The sequence below is a fragment of the Camelus dromedarius genome, chromosome 29 (assembly GCF_036321535.1).
Source record: "Camelus dromedarius isolate mCamDro1 chromosome 29, mCamDro1.pat, whole genome shotgun sequence".
NCBI classification, from domain to species: Eukaryota; Metazoa; Chordata; class Mammalia; order Artiodactyla; family Camelidae; genus Camelus; species Camelus dromedarius.
In genome coordinates, this window is record NC_087464.1 from 19494503 (window position 1) to 19515680 (window position 21178).

The following is a 21178-nucleotide window of genomic DNA, read 5'->3' on the forward strand; positions in this document are numbered from 1 at the left end:
TGGTCCTCAGCGTGAAGGTGAGACAGACATTGTTAGCTCGTTGCCTGCCCCTCTTTTCCCTTAATAACAGAATCCCAATTTTATTTGGGGTGACAATGGAGACAGAAGACAGACTCCCTTAGAAGGCTAGGTTCCAGCCCCTGAGATGTAAACAAAGTGTTGTGTGGATTGTCCAAGTAGGCTGCTGAAAGGAAGCTGACTCCGTTAAAAAGGTGTGCTCCTTTTGGCCTTCCTTCCTGCCTCCTTCCCCTGGATGAAAGTTATCTTGAGGGCTAGGGCTCCGTAGCCGTTTAGGAATTTGTGACCTTGAGGATGGAAGTCACGGGCCAATATGATGGAGCAGCAGGAGAAAGAGGCTGGGTGCCAGATGACCAAGGAGCCAAAATACCAGCCCCAGATGCTTAGTTTCTATCTGCTTCTGTGGTAGAAAAATCAAACAATAACAACAAAGCCCTCTGTCTTTTTAAGCCACTTTTTTTTGTTTTAACAAATTCACTTTTCTATTATATGTAGCCTATTAATCCTATCCAAGCAAGATACATTAGTTTACTAGGGCGGCCATAACAAAGTACAGATCAGGTGACTTAAACAACAGAAATGTATTTTCTCACTGTTCCGGAGGTTAGAAGTCCCAGATAGGCAGGGTTGGTGTCTTCTGAGACCTCTCTCCTTGGCTTGTAAACGGCCATCTTGTCCCTGTGTCTTCACATGATCTTCCCCCTACACATGGCTATGTCCAAATTTCCTCTTCTTATAAGGACACCAGTCACATTGGGTTAGGACCCCCTAACAGCCTCATTTTAACTTAATTACCTCTTTAAAGATTCGATCTCCAAATACAGTCACGTGAGGTAAAGGGGGGTTAAGACTTTAACATATGAAATTTGGGGGGATACAATTCAGCCCATAACACAAAGCATAAATAAAGAGGTTTATTGTGGCTTTTTTTTTTTTTTTGGTAATAGCAGAAAAATTGGTGTAAATGCCCATCAATAGGGTAATAGGGAAATAAACTATTGGCATATTAATACCAAAGCATACTACGCGGCAGTATAAACGTGAAAGTGCATCAGGTCACATTGGTAATTGGAAGATACTTAAGGAGCCAACACGCTCACTAATTTGTACAGTGTGCTGCCATAAACACATATATAAAGGCAACAAAACCATTTCTAGAGACACTTTGATGTTTGTTAATGTATAAAAAATGTATGCAATATTAAACATACTGATAACTAGTTGGTGTGGAATAGAATTGTGGTTGGTGTAGAACAGAGTAGAATGTTTGAAACTTTGTACAATGTTTGAATATTTTACAACTACAATAAATGATTTGTGTCTTTCTTACCCAATTAAAAGATTAAAAGAAATCAGATTAGCCATTTAAAACTTGTGGAATTTTAAAGCATCCACTTCTGGCCAGAATCTCTTTTTTTCCCCTTTTTTTAAAAGTGAAATCTAGTCAATTTACAGTGTTGTATCAATTTCCAGAATCTTTTTAAGTTATAAACGAAAGACAGAATGATTCGCCCTTGAGAAGAATTACAGCCGACAGCATTAGGTTAAAATCAGAAGTGCTACTGAAGCTATTTTACAGATGAAAACTGATTTTTTTAAAAAAAGCTTTTTCAAGTTTAGGAGGCGGCAGTAATAATGAAAGCCAAACTGAATCCTCCCTATTGAGCAGGAAAGCAGTGGGCCTGGTCTATTGATGATCTGAGCAAGTTGCTTTACCTGCCACTCACTTCTTTTTAACTGACTGTCCTCAAAGGAAATCGCAGGAGACAGAGGAAACGTGTGACACCGTGAAACGGGGTTTCTTAGGAGCAAAGGCAGCTCCCAGAACTTCCAGCGCCGATTCAATTCACAGGCGAAAAACTGAGGCCTCGTGAGGCGCTGTTTGAGGATTCCTAGAGGCCCTGGGTGAACTTTGGGACCCGGCCTACGCGTTAAGAGAGGAAAAGGTCGGCCTCTGGCGGAAAGTGAACGGGAGTACTCGGTCCGACCCAGCCGGCCAGGGAAGAAAGGCTCTCAGCAGGACCAAACCGAGGAACCCGTGGGCCGGGGCGGAGCCAAGATGGCGGAGGGGCGTGGCTCCCGGAGGTGGGGGATGGAGGAAACGTGACGGGGCGGGGCCTGGTAGGCTACCGCTGGCTGGTGGGCGGAGCCACGGGGCGGGGCGGGGCCGGAGGCGTTACGGGGCGGGGTCCCACGTACGCGAAGGCAGGGGGCGGGCCCAGGAAAGTGGCGGCCTGGGGCGGGGCCGGCGGCTCGCGCAGGTCCGCTCTCCGCGGCGGCACGGCGCTGCGCGGTAAAGATGGCGGCCTCCGGCTGGGCGCGCGCGGCTGTGGTTGTTCTCTGTGTATCTGATCTGCTGCTGCTCCTGCTGCTGCCGCCTCGGGTCTTCGCCGCCGACGGCCCGGCCGAGACGCCCAGCGAGGCTACCCCACCTCCCCGAAAGAAGAAGAAGGATATTCGCGACTACAATGATGCGGACATGGCTCGTCTTCTGGAACAGTGGGAGGTCCGCGGCGCGCGCACACTCTGCCGGCTCTCCTCTGTCCCGGGCCCCGCTCCCAGTGACCTCTTACCCCCTCCGTGTTGGGACCCTTTAGACCTCCGTCTCGGTATCTGCCGACCCCATAACCTCTTCTCTGCTCATGTCATGAGTCCTTACTGGCTCGCTCCGGCCCCCGCTGACCCCTTGCGGCCTGCCGACCCCCGTCTCAGGTCATTCGTCCCAGTGTCCTCTTCCACCATCCCTCGGGCCTCTCCAGTCATGGCCTCCCACTGTTCTGTCCTGTTTGCCTTCAGTGCCCTGGTCTCCACGGGGCAGTGAGCTGTCCCTGGAAATGTGGAGGGAGGCCTTTTCTACTCCACTCCAGAAGATGGGTGAGGGGTGTGGTGAGGATTATCTTTCAAGAGGGCCGTCTCAGCTTTCATTGTTCACCCGTGTTCTCTACGAATTCTGAGTTCCCATTTTGGTGTATGTCCCTGCTGAGAGTTTGTAATTTTGTGAGTGGCTTTACTTTGGGGGGATGGGGGCGGAGGCTGGTAGCAAAGACCAGTAAGTGGCTCGCTCTCACGGAACTCACATTTTTCGTTTAAAGGAGCAATGACTTTGAGTCATTTTTCTGATTTGAGTTTGAGTGAGAGTCTGTTTTCTTGTTTGTTACTTGAATGCACACGAGTGTGTAGTAAGCTTTTTAGGTAAAGTTCACTAACCGAAAATGTTGCTACCTCTTTCCCTTCCAAAGGTAGTTGTGTTGGCCTGGTTAATTTGCCCAGCTGGTGGAGAAGAGACAGAAACTTGGGTTCTGCTCACTGTATAACCTTGGGAGAGTCATGTCTCCACTCTAGGCCTCGGGTTTCTTATCTGCAGAATGAGATTTTACTGGATGATTTCTTCCAACACTGATGTTTTATTATTTTGTGGTTATCTCCAAATGTGTATGTATTGGATAGAGGCTTTCAGACATAAGTTTAAAATGCCATCTGATGCACTTGACTAGAAGAAAGCAGTTGACCTGCAGCTGATGGAAAGATTGGGGTAGGTCTGGGTGTGTGCACACCACCAAGGAAGAAGGAACTGACTTTCCATCTCCCTTGCAATCTCCCAGGCTCTCTTTGGGCTCTAACAAATGAAGTTTTTGACCCACCAAGGTGTGAGTAGCATCTCATGCAGAAATCCTAGCCTGGAAGTACTCAGATCCTGAGCTAGACAAAAAGACCTGCAGAGGTGACTGAGTGTTCCAACTATCAGGAATAGTAGATAATAATAAAAATAATCCTTAATACACACTAGAAATGGCTGAGTGCTATGGAAAGAAAGTGCAGTGGGAATCCCAAAGGGTTTCAGGAAGGAAGTGGCATTTCAGATAGGAAGGCAGTGTGGGAGAAGGGCATTACTAACTGAGCAGCATGAGCTGAGGTGGATGAGACACGTGGGAACTGGCCAAAGCAGTGTCAGTATTAATAGCCCAGGCTCTGGAGTTGGACTTCCTGGGTTCAGACCACTTCAGCTTGGAAATTGGAGCCAGTGAAGAACCCCTCTGTACTTTAGTTTCCTCACCTGCAAAATAGAGTTGTTAGGACCGACCTCAGAGTTGTTGCAAGGATTAACTGAGAAAAGGGAAAGGACCTACAGTAGTGCAGCTCTGATTATTAGCTATGCTAGTATAAATTGGGTTGTCTAGAACAGACTTTCTGAAGCAACATAATGAGAGAGAAAGATGGAAAGGTTGGTGAGAACCAGGTCCTGCTTGGCCTTGGATCCAGTGGGGTTTGGACTTTATTTAGAAGGAAAAATGCTGCCTGTGATGAGTTTCAAAAGTTGTGTTACTCAAATATTACGGTACTGGAATATGGGTATTTAATCAGCCATGACTTCATCCCAAACCATGTGTTCAGTCATTTGGTTGCCCTTCTGTGTGCAGACATAAGTTTTTACCGCTGAAAGCATTGCATCTATAGAATTTTTTGCTGTTATTTTTTTCATTTGATACATATTAAGCATTTCCCCGGGTTACTGCATAGTCTGTAATATTTTTAAAAGGCTTCAGAATATGCCTTGGAATGGTTGTTTCAGCTATTGAATGTTTTGAATAGTGGAATATCATGATGAGGGCTAAATTTGAGAAAAATTAATTGGTCAGCAAAATGTAGGATGGATGGGCAGGGAGAAACTGAAAGCAGAGACAATAATTATTGGGTGTTCATTAACTCAGAGGGCTACTTTAAGCACTTAATCTCATTTTATCCCTTTACCACATTAATGAAGGAGGTACTTATCTCTGTTTTCTAGATGAGACCTTGAGGCACAGAGGGGTTAAATAACTTGCCTAAAGTCACACAGCAAATTAGCTTAATTTCAGATTTGGTCACTTGACTTTAAAGCCTTTTCCTTTAACCGTTTTACTTCACTGCCTTACACATTGGTGAACACATATGCATATGAAAGGTAATTAGGAGGACCTGGGTTAAGTGAGAAGCTGCAAGAATGGAGGAGAAGGGAGAAAGAAATGTGAGAGATTTTGATGTTCTTGGCAGGATTTGGTAGTTGATTGACTGTGAGACCAGGAGGATGACCAGATAATGTAGTGGAAGGACAGAGGTTTTGCACACAGATTTACTCCTTGGAAACAGTGTGATCCTCATTTTCCTCATCCTTCAAGCTGGATAACATCCCACCTGGCAGAGTTCCTTGTGGACTCGTATTTGCAGATCCTGCAAATGTGAGCACCCTTCCCCAGGAGCAGGGATTTTTCTGTGGGAGAGCAGATCCATCTCTGTGGGAGCTTTTCTGGGAGGAAGCAGTACCTCCTCCCTGGGTGGCAATCCCTGAATTTCCCCCCCACTCCTCTGCTAGTGTCAAAATCAGAGCTGCAGTGAGAGGCCTGCGTCAGGTGTGTGGAGTGGGGCCAGAAGGGGACAAATCCTTCCACTGTGTTAGGACTGGTGCTGAGGCCTGGTTAGTGCAGAAGAACCAAAGGTGATTCTTCACCTGATGTTACTGTCACCAGGTGCCACGGAGGGCCAGGTGGGAGGGATTCAGAGCCAGACTGTGAGTTTATACTTCAGGCATGTGACATTGAGTAAGTTACCTGTCTTCTCTGAGTCTCATCCATGTCATGTATTCAGTGGGGCCTCGCAGAGTTGTCCTGAGGTGGGAGATCATAAATGAGAGGTGCCTGGGACAGCATAGCTACTCAGATGGTAGCTAGTCAAGGACCATGGGAGGAAGGAAAGGATTTACAGAAAAGAGGAGTTCAGCTTTGCAGCTATTAAATTTGACAGACAGCAATGGGGAAGTTGGTGAAGACAGTCAGAAATGCAGGACTGGCCTGGAGGCAGGACCATGCCTGGGTGTGGGGCATGCCTGACCTGATTACAGGACTCTAGCCAGGCCTGGGGGTAAGGGTTTGATTGCTCTCAGCTTAGAAAAATGAGATAAGATTACCCTGGGAAGCCAAGGAACTAAGAGTAGAACTGGACTGTTAACTACACCCAGGGTACTGGTTTTTTTCTTCTCTACCTTGAAGGATTCTTTACCTTTGCTATCTGCACTAGACTTCTGATCACTTAATTATGTTTTCATTAAAAAAGAAATGCTGCGTGTGACCTATGCAGTTAATTTCACGACCATTAGTAAAAATCGGTTTGAAAAATAAAAATATTTAAGGTTATTGAATCACCTAGAAGTCTGGAAGTATTAAGGAGACCATAACAGATGTTATGGAGAAATAGAATAAAGACAGAAACAGCCTGTGAATTTGACCACCAGGAGCTCCTGTGTATTTTGTGAGGGTGATTTCCCTAGTTGATTTCCAGGGGGCCAAGTGGTAACAGCCAACCTGTACTGAGTGTGGTTCAGAATCTCTAGCTTACACCACTGAAAACCAAGCCTGCTAACTAGAATTGAGTATTTGTTTACCGTTCTTATTTTTCAGGTGAAATTGATGTACATGAAATGCAGGTTTTGAGTATGCAGTGCCATGAGTTTTGACAAATTGATACATCTGTGTTATCCACACCCCTGTCAAAATATATTTCCCTCACCCCAGAAAGTACCCTTGTGTCCCTTCTCAGTCGAGCCCTCCTCATAACCCCCTCCTAGACACAGCCACTGTTCTGATTTCTCTTCTCCTAGATTCATTTTGCCTATTCCTGAACTTTAAATAAGTGAATTGGGTAGCATATCTGATTTTTGTTCCTGGCTCTGTCTCTCAATACAATGTTTTTGAGATTTGTGACACGTATCAGTATTTGTTTTTCTTCATTGCTGTGCAGTATTAGTTGTATGACCAAACCAGAACGTGGCTGTTCTTAGAATCTACCGTATTGGGTAGATTCTTTGAGAGCAAAAAAGCTGCAGAAACCATCACACAGGGGTTCTCTGTGATTGCTGGCCTGGAGTGATGGGTGCTGCCTGGAACTTAGACTTTGCTTGAGAGTCAGCTAGAGGAGCAAGTCTGGGTTTTCTTCTTTTCTGTTGTAACTTAGGTCACAGACCTGCACCTGACGTCACGTGCAGGTGTTCTTGCCTCTGCCGGTTCAGAAGCACACTTCTGACGATGTCTGATGCTTTCCCCCCTATCCTGATAGAAAGATGACGACATAGAAGAGGGAGACCTCCCCGAGCACAAGAGACCCTCCGCTCCTATCGACTTCTCGCAGATAGACCCGGGCAAGCCTGAGAGCATACTGAAAATGACGAAGAAGGGCAAGACTCTCATGATGTTTGTCACTGTGTCGGGAAGCCCCACCGAGAAGGAGACGGAGGAAATCACGAGCCTCTGGCAGGGCAGCCTTTTCAACGCCAACTACGATGTCCAGAGGTAAAGCCCCAGCCACCTTGCTGGGAAAACTGGGCTCTGCGGGGACGTTTTCTGAGCCCGTGTGTCAGGGGCTCCCTTCCGGCAGTGCTTGTACGTAGGGCCCTGGACCTTCCCTGTTTAGTCTCTATTTTACATTTATTTATTTATCTAACTTTTTTTTTCTTTTTTCTTTTATTATTTGGGGGTGGGGGTGGTAATTAGGTTTATTTATTTTTTTAACAGAGGTGCTGGGGGTTGAGCCCAGGACCTCGTGCACGCTGAGCACGCGCTCAGCCGCTGGGCTGTACCCTCCCCCCTTTTTCTTTAGAGAAAGAATTCATTATCGAACAAAGCCAGTAAGTTCGTTGTTTATTTGTTTGCTTTTTAATATCTCAGTTGATCCTAAAGTTATTTCTCTTTGTATCTTTAACTTTTATTTTACCTGAGTGAAAACTTGCGTAGTTCAGCCTCTGGTGGGGCACATTAGTCGGTTGGACAGCGTGCTTGTTTCCTTTAGGAGTTTCTGCCCATTGGAGAGTGCTTCAATGTGTAGCTATGTTCACACATACGCTTGGAGCAGACTGCTAATTTAGGGGACGGGGTCCGGTTCTCTAAGCTCAGTAGAATCCTGAGATGCAATTTTAAGTAATTTCCTTTTTCTCCTTCAATAACAGTTCTGAAATTTAGGGTTTTCAAATGTCTTAGTTTGGGAAATGTGAAAGTAATAAAAAGGAGTGCTTAGAAAGTGTCTAGGATGGCAGTTCGCTTTGTTAGCATAAATTGACACTTAGGGGAACAAATAAATGTTGCGGTGATGACTGGCCCAGGGCCGTGGCCACTGATCTCGGGGCTGGTGGCGGCATGACACAGTGAAGGGCGGAGGTGTGGGTGAGCCCCCCAGGAATGGAAGGATCGTGCCCACTGGCCACCCTCGTGGTCCATCCACCCAAACCACATTCCGTGCCTCTTTGGTCCTTGAGACCTGTTGAGCGTGGACATACTTGGGCTGCTTGCTGTTGACCTCCAGGGCTAAGATTTCTGTCCAGCAGCCGAGCGTCCTCCTGAGTCCTTCGTGGGCCTCTTATGGCCCCATATAAACTGGTGTTTCAGCCTTTATCAACAGAAGCCTTTTGTCCGGTGAGACCTTGGCTGGGCACTTCAGAAGGTAACGCAGACCCAGGTTGCAGCCGCCCCCCTGCTTCTGCAGCAGCAGCCCCCGAGCCAGGTCTGCAGCATCCTAAGACCCTCTTCCTAACACTGTCCCTTCCATCGGCCACCACCTATGCCACACGGACAAAATCCACCGTCTGTTCCGTTTTGATCTGAGCTGAGGTGTTAAATGGTTCAGCCAGCCAGTATTTTCAAACAGTGAATGTCAAAAGCACTAAGCCTTGGCAGATAGAATTTTTGTTCTGTGTTCATGTAGCATTTGAAAGGGGTTCTTTTTCCTGGTTAAGTGCCCCCGACCGCTCTGACCCGCTCGCGCTTGACGACCATGTGCTGACTGTGATCCCATCTCTCCGCCAAGGTTCATCGTGGGGTCAGACCGCGCTATCTTCATGCTTCGTGATGGGAGCTATGCCTGGGAGATCAAGGACTTTTTGGTCAGTCAAGACAGGTGCGCTGATGTAACTCTGGAGGGACAGGTGTATCCTGGCAAAGGAGGAAGAAGCAAAGAGAAAAATAAAACCAAGCAAGAGAAGGGCAAAAAGAAGAAGGAGGGAGAGCCAAAGTCCCAGGCTTCAAAGGAAGACAACCGAGCTGGGAGTAAAAGAGAAGAGCTGTGAGGGGCCGTGCTGCTCTGCAGGGGAGCGCACGCCGGGTTGGGGGCGGGTGTGGGGAACCGCACACGGATGGAATTCCAGTTTCTTCTAGAAAAGGTCTGCCACGTGACCAGTATAAGAATTACGGTGTCAAAGTTTCAGTAAGAAGGCAGAGGTTTTGTAATTAACACGGGATGCTGACACATTGACGTTTACTAGAGAAAGCTGACGGGGTTGCTTTTTCCCATTTAAATGTTGGGGGGGCCGCCGAGCGGACTGTGGCACCGCTCCCCTCACCGCACCTGCTCCGGCCTGGCAGCCCGCTGTGTCCATGCGTTCCATTTTCCCTTAACCAAAAGGATACCAGGTTCTAAACTTTAAAACTCTTGATTTAATTGAATCAGGCTCTTTGTGCCGTGGACATCACTACCATGACTGTGAGCCTTGAAACATGCCGTGGGAGCACCGGCATCTCGGTACACAATCAGGATGTGTGAAGCACAGATCTATGCAGAAGATGCAGAGCGCGGAGAATAACGTAACTTGGAAATCCTGATAATTCACTTTGCATTTCTTGGACTTGAATTCCTCTCATCAGTTACAGAGAACTCTTGGTATCTGTCAGGTTTTATGGGGTCTGTCAGTTCAGGGGGTCTGTCAGAACAGAACTTCATTTAGGAAAGAGTCATGCTGGTGTTGAGAGCTGTGTGTGCCATTTAATGTGATCATTTTAAAGTGTGTAAATCTGGCATCAGCAGAGTCCTTTGCAGAGTGTAGCAGAAGACTTGATAACCTCATTCATTTCCAAACTTTTTTTTTTTATAAAGTGCCTAAATTTGTGGTGTTTTTTGTATGGTACTAGCGTGATGTACTGCCTGTCTAATTTTGCTGTTCTGTGTCAGAGCCCACTGTGAGGAAGAGCTGCAGAATTTATACACAGGTGTCATTTTTAAGAACTAAAATGATTTGTTAAAAAAAAAACTTCCATTGTGATTTTAACAAATTAAAAATAGCGCATGTTACACGGTTAGGAAACATCCCTGAAGAATAGTGCCAGGCGGAACGTCTTGTCTCCCCACTGCCACTGCCTTGCCCCGGTGGGAGCTACTGTTCATTTGTTTAAAAAAAAAAAATACACTTACTGGTTTATAGTGATGCATATTTGTTTTGGCCTCATGGCACCGTTTTTAATTTTTTTTTTACCTGTAGTATCGTCAGTTTACAATGTTGTGTATTTCCCCTTATTTTGGTAACTACTCAGATTACTCTCTGATGATCCGCACTCTCTCTGTTCTCAGTTCTGTGCTGTCGGTGGGGTGTCTGCCCTGCAAGCCCCACGCTCTGGGGATGAAGGGCGTTAGTCCGGTCAGCTAATCCCAGGGTGAGTTTGCAGGAGCCGCCTCGGAAAGAGATGTTTTTTCGTTTCTCATACAGTTTGAGCCCAGGGAAGTGAGGCTGGAGGTGCTGCCCCCTCCTCCCCTGTCCAGAGGAGAGCTGTCTAAGGATGGGGCCAGCGCTGCAGCGGGGAGAAGCGGGGAGAGAGCGGGTCCCGATTCATCTAAGCCCCTGCATCCAGCCATGTCTGAAACGAGCCCTGTCCCTAGGTGCTTTCAGTTTTCGCCTAGACAGGTGGTCACCGTGATGGCCTAGTGTGGGGCAGCTGTCCTGATCGGATGCTGCTTCTCATTCAACAGAAGGGAGCACACCCTTCACGCTGCCCAAGACCTTGTATTTTCACTTAGCTGTCTTCCAGCGTCAGAATGTGCACGTGTGTCACAGCTTCCTGTGCAGCGTGCGGCCGCTTCAGCCCGTGTTGACCAACTGCCTGTTATGTGCTGGCACCACAAGGTGCCAGGGGCAGGGTAGATGTACCCCTGCTGTCATGAAACAGTGATTTGGTGGGGAAACACAAACACTAATCATACACAGAAATCAGAAAATGGCAACTGCTAGAAACCGGAAAGAAGTACACAGTGCCAAAAAGTGGAGCAATCTTGGGATAGTCAGAAAGGACCTAGACAGAGGAAACAGTCCATGCAAAGGCCCTGTGGTTTGAAGTAACAGGAAGGACAACGAGAAGGCCAATGAAGAGGCTGGGGCACAGCACAGGAGCAGGCTGGAGCGGTGAGGTACACAGATTAGGGGTAGGGGGTCCCTAAAGCTCATACAAGTTGTGGGACCTCTTAAACAGTACACCTTTAGGAATAAAAATTACGAAAATGGAGATTTATTTAGAAGATTCCTAGGCATGAAGGGCTCATTCACTTGGAAAGTCCAACTCTGCAAGCCAGCTGTTAAATGATGGAAGTGCTTCGTTAGGAGCTAAAGCACTTCTGTCCTGACTCTTGTCACCCTGGCCATCCTGGCCCCTCCCTCCCAGGAACCTGCCAGCACTGAGGGTGACAGCTGAAACGATAGCTTCCGTGCGAGGTGCACAGGGCCTTGCAGAGATCTGGGAGGCCCTGAAGGATTTTGAGCTGCACTGGAGAGCTGATTGGAGGGGGAGCTAGTGGGTGTGAGGGGTGTTTGAGTAGATTCAGGCCTTGGTTGAAGGTGGCGCAGATTAGCAGGGTGGGGGTGAAGTGTGACCCACAGTTCGCCTGCATAGATCCCTGCTGATGAACACTGATGTTTTAGGGTTTCACTAGTACAATCCTGCAATGGACATTTTAACAAATATTACCAAATATTTTGGTAAACTTGTGTTTGTATCTGAAGGGCAGATTCCTAGCAGTGGAATTGCTGGAACAAACAAAATTTACCGTTCTGGTGTGTGTTGCCGGATGACTCTCCCGAGTGCTTACCTTTGCTAGCAGGAGATCTCAAATCCTTGCCCGCACAGAGCTTTACGCTTGCCAGTTTAGTAGACTTAAAAACCACATTTTAACTGGCTACCCTGAGGCCACCATACTCGTGAGGCCACGTACAGGAGTGCCGTGCAGAGAGAGGTGCCGGGCAGCCTCACCTGTTCCAGTCCCAGCTGCCAGTCTTCCCAGCCCAGACACAGATACGGGAGGGGGTGAGCCTTCCAGTGCTTCCAGCCCCAGCCCTTAAGCTGTCCCAGGGATGCCGGAAGCAGAGAGAGGTTGTCCAGGAAAGCCACGCCCAATCTCCAGATTCATGAACAAGAGAAATGTCATATTTAAGGGAGGTAAGGGGGGGAATATATACATGCACACATAAACATACACATATAAATACGCATGCACATACAGAAATTTATTTTTACTTCTTCATGTTTGTTTTCATGTCTTTTGATCGAATACATTTACATGAATTTTTTGACTATCAGCTGCGGGGCATGAGGACTTAATAATTAGACATCTTTCCACTTCCCTTTCTCCTCCTGCCCTCTGGTGTTTGATGGTTGGACTGTGGTTTTTAGTACTTCTGGTGGTTTCCTTTATAATGTTAAACTTCTTTTTCTTTTTTTGAAACTTTTTTCTTTTCCGTATTTATTTCTTTTAATTGAACTATAGTCTGTTTACAAAGTTGTATCAATTTCTGGTGTACAGCCTAATGTTTCAGTCATACATACATTCATTTTCAATTCTTTTTCATTATAGGTATTGAATATAGTTTCCTGTGCTATACAGAAGAAACTTGTTGTTTATCTATTTTATATATAGTTGTTAATATTTACCAGTCTCAAACTCCCAATTTATCCCTTCTCACCTTCTTTCCCCTCTTGTAACCATAAGTTTGTTTTCTATGTCTGTGAGTCTGTTTCCATTTTGTAAATAAGTTCTTTTGTGTCTTTTTTTTTCTTCTTTAGATTCTACATGTGAGTGATACGGTATTTTCATTTTCTTTTTCTGGCTTACTGCGTATAGAATGATAGTCCATCCATGTTGCTGCAAATGGCATTATTTTATTCCTTTTCATGGCTGAATAGTATTCCATTGTATAAATATACTATATCTTCTTTATCCAGTCATCTATTGATGGACATTTAGGTTGTTTCTTCTTGTTCTTTTTTAATTAGGCCAACTTAGTATGTATTCACCCCTAGTCAAGGTGGGGGAGTTCTCAAACTTCCTCCTGTCCCATGTTGCGTGTTTCATAGTGTTATTTTTACCCTGACAAGTTGTATATAACACATCCACTGCTTTGTTAGAGTGGTCTGAGGCCAACTTTATCTTTCCCCTTAAAAGTGACAGCTTTTTCTATCAGGTCTTGGGGATCCTTGCTCATTCATAGCCATTTAGTAATTTTGCTGGGAAATCGTGTTGATTTTTCAAAATATTCCTTTTTTATTCTCCTAGAACATGGTGTGTCATTCCCAGTTGCAGATGTAGAGGGTTTTTTTCCCCCGTCATTTTGGGAAAATTTATCTTCTATTATTAACTTATTTTCAGTTTTGTGTTGGTGTTTGGGCACCAATTTTTTTCTTAGCTCTGAAATAAGTTTTTTTTTTTAAAATCTCTTTCTATTTTTAATCTCATTGAACTGTTTTTATTAGAATTCAAGTTTTTACTAAATTCTATGAACTCAAAAAGTTCAGGTAGAGACTCTCCACCCTGCATTCTATTTTTTCCCAGAATAGAAAATTTATCTGTATTTGTATATGTATTCTTTTGCGGTGGTGGTTTTCTAATTGCAAAATGTTTGGAGAGATGCCACTTCTTTGTTTCTTCCCCTGTTGCTCATGCTTCACAGACACAGCTTTTCCTAGACCTTAGCCTCGAGCATCCATCGTAGGTGAATTCTGACTCCCTTCCCTCCATATCCAAGCGGTGTTTGTTTTCCTGGAGCTGCAGTTCAAGGGCTGAGTGTTGCTTTTTCTCAGCTTTTCTACAACTGAACAGGAAAGGAAGTGGGCTCAGTCCGTGTGTGACCTTGCTTGCCAGGTAGTCTGTGCCCTCCTATGGTTTTCACCAAGTGTCCTAGACCCTGATCGGGGGGAGGAAGGTAGCCGCTGTTCCTAAAAAGTGTCTGGACAAGTCTTCCGAGAGTTCCTCAGGTTAGCAGTGGAGCTTGGGCCTCTGGCTCCCCTCAGGGAGGGTCAGGCGGCAGTGTTCTTTTCCTCACTCACCTCTAACGAGCATGTTCCTCTTGCCCCAGCAGAAGGAGGAAAGGCCACGCCAAAAGCTGCTTTTGGCCAGGGAGGACTGGGGCATAGGGCATGGGGCGCTTGCACCAGACATAGATGTAAGGGGGCGCCACAGAACTCAGTGAAGATAAATCATATTTTAATGCTGTGTTTAAAAAATCAGGCTAATGTTAACAAAACAAAACAAAACCCTGATGAACAAAAGATGAAAACACTAAAGACAGGACCAGACAGAGGAAGGGTTCGGCTGAGACAGTGAGGCCATGCTGTCATGTGTGTGGGGGGGGAATCTGGGGTCTTAAGCCAGCGGTCTTTCCTTAGTATTTCTTTGTGTTTGAAGAGTTCATATTCCCTGACTTCCCAGGTTTCTGTTTTCAGAGCTAGAAGTGAAATCCTTCTGTGTGTTAAAGTAAGACTGCAGAGATGTTACAAGATCTCCCTATAAAAAAAGAAGTTCCCCCACCCGCACAGCATCCCAGCTACTCAAGCTTTGCTCATGTGACCAAGCTTCCCTTTAAGCTATTATCTCTGCACTTTATATGCACATAGTTGTCATCATAGCAGAAACAGAATTTTGTTTTCAGCTTTTTTTCACTTAGCCTTATGTCGTCAAGAAGTTTCTGCGTTGCTATGTGGTCTTCATGTTTGACCTTTCAGTGGCTGTGGAATATACCTGTCCTTTTCCTGCAGAGAGAGAGAGTCCGCCAGACTGCAGTTTCAGGCATGGCTCTGCTAATTGCAAGTGCGTGAATCTAATTTTTTTTTGTTTTTTTTTCTTTCTCTTTCTTAATGGAGGTACTGGGGATTGAACCAGGACCTCGAGCACGCTAAGCATGCACTCTACCGCTGAGCTTTCTCTCCCCCATGAGTCTCATTTCTATCTCACTATCCACATCCCCTTCTAGAAGCATCTGCTTCAACCCAAGGCTGCCCGGTCGGCGTGAGTGACCCTCCTGCCCTATGCCACCCCGCCTTGGATGGTCGTGGCCATTCAGACCAGAGGTGGACACCTCACCCAGGGCACCACACCCCGTGCTGGCAAATCGGGTCCTCTCTCGGCCAGAGACTGAGTGACTTGGTAGCTGAGCCATCAGAAGTGGGACAGCCAGAATGAAGATGCAGAACTTCCGCTGGTGAAGTTCCTAGACTTGCCCTGAATTTTCTGACCTCCTGGGTTTCGATAAACCTGGCCATCCCTGGATTCTGAGAGCTCTGGATCCTGATAAGGAACTTCTCACTAGAGCTGCTTTGAAGAGGTTTCTGCAATCGGTCTGCCCTTCCCACTCTAACTTTTCTTATTCTCCTTTTTGTGTAAAGACAGCATGAAACAAAGCAAAGACGTAGGGACCCTCGCTCTGTGCTGTGTTGTCACTCTATCTCCTATATTGTTGAATATTTGATTTCTTTTTAGTTACTCATATCATCAATTGAAATTGGTTTTTTCCCTCCCTTAAGATGACTCCTTTAGTTTTGTTTGCAAGATGACTGGAACAAAGGATACATTATATGTTGTCATTTTATTTCCAAAATGATTTTATCAGTTTGCACTGTCACCAGCGATATATGAGCAGACCCGTCAATTCTGCCAAAACTCACTAGACTTGGGCATTATTTTTAATTCATTAATGTATTTATTCATTCAAAAAGTGTTTATTGACCACCTACATGCCAGGCATCATTCCATGGACATAGAATGTTCATTTATTTTAATTTGCATGCCTCAATCTTTGGTGGACTCTGTTAAAGAAATATTTTGTACTAGACTTTTGCTAAAATGGCAAAGATTTTATTCAAGACTATTGCAGGAGGGGAATGAGTTTGAACTGAACTCTGAATACAGCGGTGAGAGCTGGGGACTTTTAATTAAAGAGCAGAGTGAGAGGGGCAGTGGGTGGAAAATTAGATTAGCTATCTAGGGTAGGGGGATTCCTGTTAAACTGGCTCAACAGGATTCAACCAGGAGCCTTAGGCCCAAGGCTTAGCTTTCAAGGGTGGGGGTATTAAACTGACTTGGGCAGATTCTTTGCTAAAACTGGGCTCAGCAAGCCGAGGATGAGGTTTAGTTGAGATGAGGGCTCAGAGGAGCCTGACTAAAGCTCGGTCGGGGGGAGTCTTGGTCAGTTCCCACTTCTGTAATGTGTATGCTCTATTAAACATAGAAATTTGCCCTTTGACTGGAAGCTGATGAAAAAGTGGTGAGGCTGTGAGGTACCTGGTCAACCAGACTGGGTGAGGCCAGGGCCTGGCGCTGCGGGGCCTGTGCAGTGGGCGGAGCTCGGACTCTTCACCTGGGGGTCTGGGAGGAAGAGACCTGAAGTCTAGGTGCGGCTGTGCTCCGCTGGGGCTGGGGAGCGCAGAAGGAAGGTGCGGATGGCAGTGGCTACAACAAACATGGCTGGACTTCAGAGCCTACACACACTTCCTGTCACCCACCTCCCGTGAGCCTCACACCTGCCCTGCCGCGGGGGTGTGGGCAGTTCAGTTTCCCAGGTGAGAGCCGAGAGGGGGAGGGGACTTGCCCGTGATCACAGGAGCACCAGTGGTCTGGCTCCTTCATAAAACCCCTATCAGGTGAAGGAGAAATGGCCCTTCTCTCTGCCGTACCGTCCAGAGGTCCCAGACACAGCCGGGGAAAGTGATTTGGCCAGAGTCTGCTTGGGCTGTGACACCCCTTTGAATCAAGGACCAACAGTGTCTTCCAACGCCAGAAAGTCATCAAAAATTAAGGGATGTGTCCACTAGGGGGCAGCAGAGACTGGGGTGTCTCAGGGCCTCCTCATCCACCAAGCTCTTCCGAGTTGCCATCCATCCTTTGGTGAGCATTCTTCAACTATTATTTTAATTAACAGATCGCTCAGTCTGTGCCACATATTTGTGAAAATCTGCATACACCTCTCTCTGAATTTCTCTTTGAGACCTAAAGGATTATCTGATCCATGTATACTGCTCTGTATGAATTACTCCATCCTCATGGCAACCCTGTGCAGTAGACAGTATATTGTCATCGCCACTTGACACCCAAGGAAACTGAGGCACAGAGAAGTTAAGTAATTTTCCTATGGTCACACTGCCAAGAAGTGGCAGAGCCGGGATTTGAACTCAGGTCGTCGGGCTCTGCCTGGGAAGAGGGCTGCTCCTGCCCGTCAGGCCTCACTGCACGCCGACTCGCCAAGTCCCTACTGAACACCTACAAAATCCAGGAGTTGTGCAGGTGCTGGGGGTCAGGGCGAACATGGCGGGCAAGGCTCCTGCCCTCCTGGTGTTCACTGGTGACATTAAAAGATGCTCAGGGTCTCTTCCCGTTTACTGAGCCCCGCCGTGTGCAGGCTCTCTCCACACTTCATTTCACTTCTCTCCGTCACCCTGCGAGGTTACTGTTCGTTAGCCGTTAACGTGAGGCCCGTTAGAGAGCAGCTCGGGGATTGGACTGCCCGGCCCTGCATTTTACAAGCTGTATCATCTTGGGCACAGCATTTAGCACCTCAGCTACGCCTGTGGGTGCTAACAAAAGCTCCAGCCTCCTAGAAGTGCTGAGGATTAAATGAGCGAGTGTGAAGCCCTTGACACGGTGTTCTAATCGTGTTAACTATCACTATATTTTTTTGTTTGTTCTTTTAGATGAGTAAACAGAGGCTCATAAGGGTTAAGCCCCTTGTCCAAGGTCACTGCTAGCAAGAGGCAGCATGGCATCCCGTCCTCACCGTTTTCTTGTAAAGGCACTGCTCTCTTCCCAGGAACCTAGCAGCCCAAGGAAGGGGGTGGGATGGAAGTCTGCATGGGCTGCAGAGATTGTTCCAGAAGAATGCTCATCTGCCCAGGGCAGTGGATGCAAGAGCAGAGTGGGTCTGCTTCCCTCCAGGCAGGAGCACGCCCGGCTGCCACCTGCTGGACACTGCGCTCCCAGAGGCTTGCATGGCCAGGGGTCTTCACACTCAGGTAATGTGGCTTCACCCTGAAAAGGACCAGGGGACAGAGCTGCTCCAGTATGGGCTACAGGAGGCGGCAGGCTGTTTGCCAGGACAAGGACATTTCTGGGGGGCAAATTTCAGGAGGTCTCATTCATGTGTCAAAAGCCAGAAACTCCAGGGCCATCTCTGCGGGGTCTGGCACCTGGGGAAATGTGAGCTGGCAGCCGGGGCCATGTGGCAAACCCTCCACAGACCTTGCTGAATTGACTCAAGCCTAGCAATGAGCCTGCCACTCAGGTTCTGTCAGACCCTGGATCTGAGCATCCAGCTTGCAAGATTTTTAGATCTCTGCACAGGGCCCTAGCACGCTCAGAGCACTTTTTCTTCCCCCCTCCAGAGAAGTCTGCTGAAGTTTCCAAGGTGAAGTTTCTGAGTCCAAAATTGTGGGGCCCGGAGCTGGGCAGTGCTCTGAGCTTGAAGGGCTGCCCTCCTGGAATGTTAGGAATTTGCGGGGACATCTGGCCTGTTTTGCATCCGCTCCCCCTGCCTCCAGTCGCTAGGCCTTCTCCATGTGGGGAGTGGGGCTCAGTGATGGGTCTGGAAGCACTGAGGTCTCTTTGATCCTGGGCCCCCACCACAGCCCACGCTGGGTGACCTTGAGTGCCAATTTGATGTCCCTGCGCCTTGCCTCTTCTATAAACAGGGGTGACAAGTTCTGCCAGACTGGGAATTTACATACCAAGGTCTGGAAGAAACAGGTCATGAGGGATTCATTCCAGTGCCAAGGAGGCCCCTGAACCCCTGGGATAGAAGCTTCCTTACAAATTCCCTGGGATCTTTGCTCCTCCCTGAGAATCCCTTGAGGGCCAAGGTGGTGTTTTCTGCCTTTGGGCTCCTACTTCTAACTTTAAATCAGTGGATGTCCCAGGCTGGGAGGGATCCCATCCCTGCACCTCTGTTGGACCAGATGGCAGTCGCCAAAGGAATTTAACCAAGGGAACCTCCAGTTGAGGAGGAACTTGCTATTGCAGGCTAGTTCCTTGGGCTTTTGAGGAGCAGAATCTGGAGCGAGGGAAGAGGAGAGGGAGGAGGAGGTGGAAAGACCGGAGAGAGTGAGGGAGGAGAGGCTGCCCAGCCTGGAACAGTGAGCTCCCCTCCCTTCCAGCTCTGTACCCGCAACCCAGGCCCGAGGACGGGGATGGGGAGCCCTGCCAGTGCCTGCAGACCTGCTCCTTCCATAACGGAGTCCTCCCCTCCCCCACCCTCCTCTTACCCCTGCCCTTGGGGAGAAAACTTCCCCCCTTACCCAGCCCCCAGGTAAAGGAGCTTGGAGTGGGAGTGGAGGGTATCTGGCTTCTGGCTTCAGTGACAGAGGAAGGGGACTGGGTTTGCCCCTGCCTTCATTCTACAGGGTGATGATGACACATTACTGGGCGCACCTCTGCCCTGTGTGGGCGGGTCAGATGGCCCTGCTCTGTAGGAGGCTACAGGCTGGTGGAAGGGGTGAGTGACAGCCCGAGGCAGGACCAGAGCTATCATGGCCCAGTGGTCCTGAGCACAGAAGGAGGAAGGGGCCACGGGGCCAGGGGTGGGTCAGAGAAGGCTTTGCGTGGAGCCAGGCCTCAGGGAGTTCAGGCATAAGCCCAGGGGAGAGGACGGAGGGAAAGCGGTGCCAGTCGGAGGGAACAGCTCACCTGTGACGCTGTGGGGACACTAAGCGCCTTGAGTGGGTGAGAATGATGAGCGTTCGGTGTGCTGGGGCGCAGCTGGGGACAGAGGGGCAGGCCTAGGCCAGGCCCGGGACTGCCTGTGTTGTCCCGTGGGCATGGGGGCAAAGTCCCCCAAACTCCCGCTTCCGACTTCGTGCCATTGCCGCTTAAGCGGATGGCTTGCTGACCTCTCAAGGCCGCTCTGTGTTCTCTCTGAGCGGACAGCTGCGCCTTCCTCCCCGGGCTGCGTGCAAGAGCCTCTCACCCCTTCGGGGCAGCGTCTCCTCGTGCCTTTACCTCTGGGCGGCGGAAGCCCCAGTCCCCCAGGGGCGTTCTCCGTGCCCCGCCCCCCCCCCCCCCCCCGGTCCCGCGGGACCTCCTCGCCTCTCCTCCCGGGCACGCAGAGGCAGGTGCTAGCTGGCCCGTGTCCCTGCGCACAGGGGCTGGGTGCGCTGGCCCGGTGACTCCCCTGTGGGCGCCTGGGGACTGCTGAAGGGACAGACGTGGAAGGGGCCCCAGGGCCACCCGCGCTCTCCGCTCTGGTGTATCTCTTGCTCCTGCTGCTCCGCGCTGAGCGGCTGCAGTCCCCGGCTGCCCAGTCAGCTTCTGGCTGGCCCTCAGCCCTCCCCGGGTGCCTTCCCTAACTCCGCCGCTGAGCCCTGCGGGCTGTGCGCTCACTCAAGCCGCGAAACTGCTCGCCAAGGGCCCCCTAGGGACCCCCTCCCATCATTAAATCCAGTGGTTCCTAAAACCTGCCCGATGTCTGGCCGACCCACCTTCCCACCTTCCCCCTCACGACTACTGTGCCTTATGCCCCACCACCCTCCAGCCCTCACCTCTGGTTACCTTCCCCCTAACCCGGCTGTGCCTCTTCTGAGAAGGCCCATCCTCTCTCTGACCCTGACCCCCAGGCCGACTCCAGCCCCACCTCCGCTTGTTGACCCCTGACCACTCCGGGCGAGAACTCCTCCCGGCTTCTGAGCTCTGCCACACTGGGCGTGGGGACGCTCGGTCTCCAGGGGGGTCTTTTGTGTTCCTCACTGTGCCATGCCTGGCACAGAATGGGTGCTCAAAAGTATTTGTTGAGTGATCTCTCCCTCCAGGTAAAGTTTCCTGAGGGCAGGGGCCATTTTGGCCACTGCACATGGACGCAGGTGCCCCGGCGGGTCTGCCTGACTTACAGTTGGCCCTCCCTGTCCATGGGATCTCCATTCGCAGATTCAACTAACCGAGGGTGGAAGACATTACATGATCAGAGGTTGGTTGAATCCCTGGATGCAGAACCGCAGATACAGAGGGCAGACTGAGGGACTTGAGCACCTGTGGATTTTGGTGCCCACGGCAGGACCAGAGCGGGAGTCCTGGAACCAATCCCCTGCAGATACTGAGCGATGATTGTGTTTGTTTATTGCCAACTTGATAGCACCAA

General features: G+C 48.7%; 1 protein-coding gene across 1 annotated transcript; it reads left to right on the forward strand.

Moving 5' to 3' along the window:
- Window positions 1-2290: 2290 nt before the first annotated feature.
- Window positions 2291-10240, forward strand: MESD (mesoderm development LRP chaperone). Its single transcript, XM_064480645.1, has 3 exons — window positions 2291-2524; window positions 7105-7337; window positions 8845-10240. Exons 1-3 carry the CDS (start codon window positions 2318-2320, stop codon window positions 9101-9103), a joined length of 699 nt encoding a protein of 232 aa, XP_064336715.1. The 5' UTR covers window positions 2291-2317; the 3' UTR covers window positions 9104-10240.
- Window positions 10241-21178: the final 10938 nt, after the last annotated feature.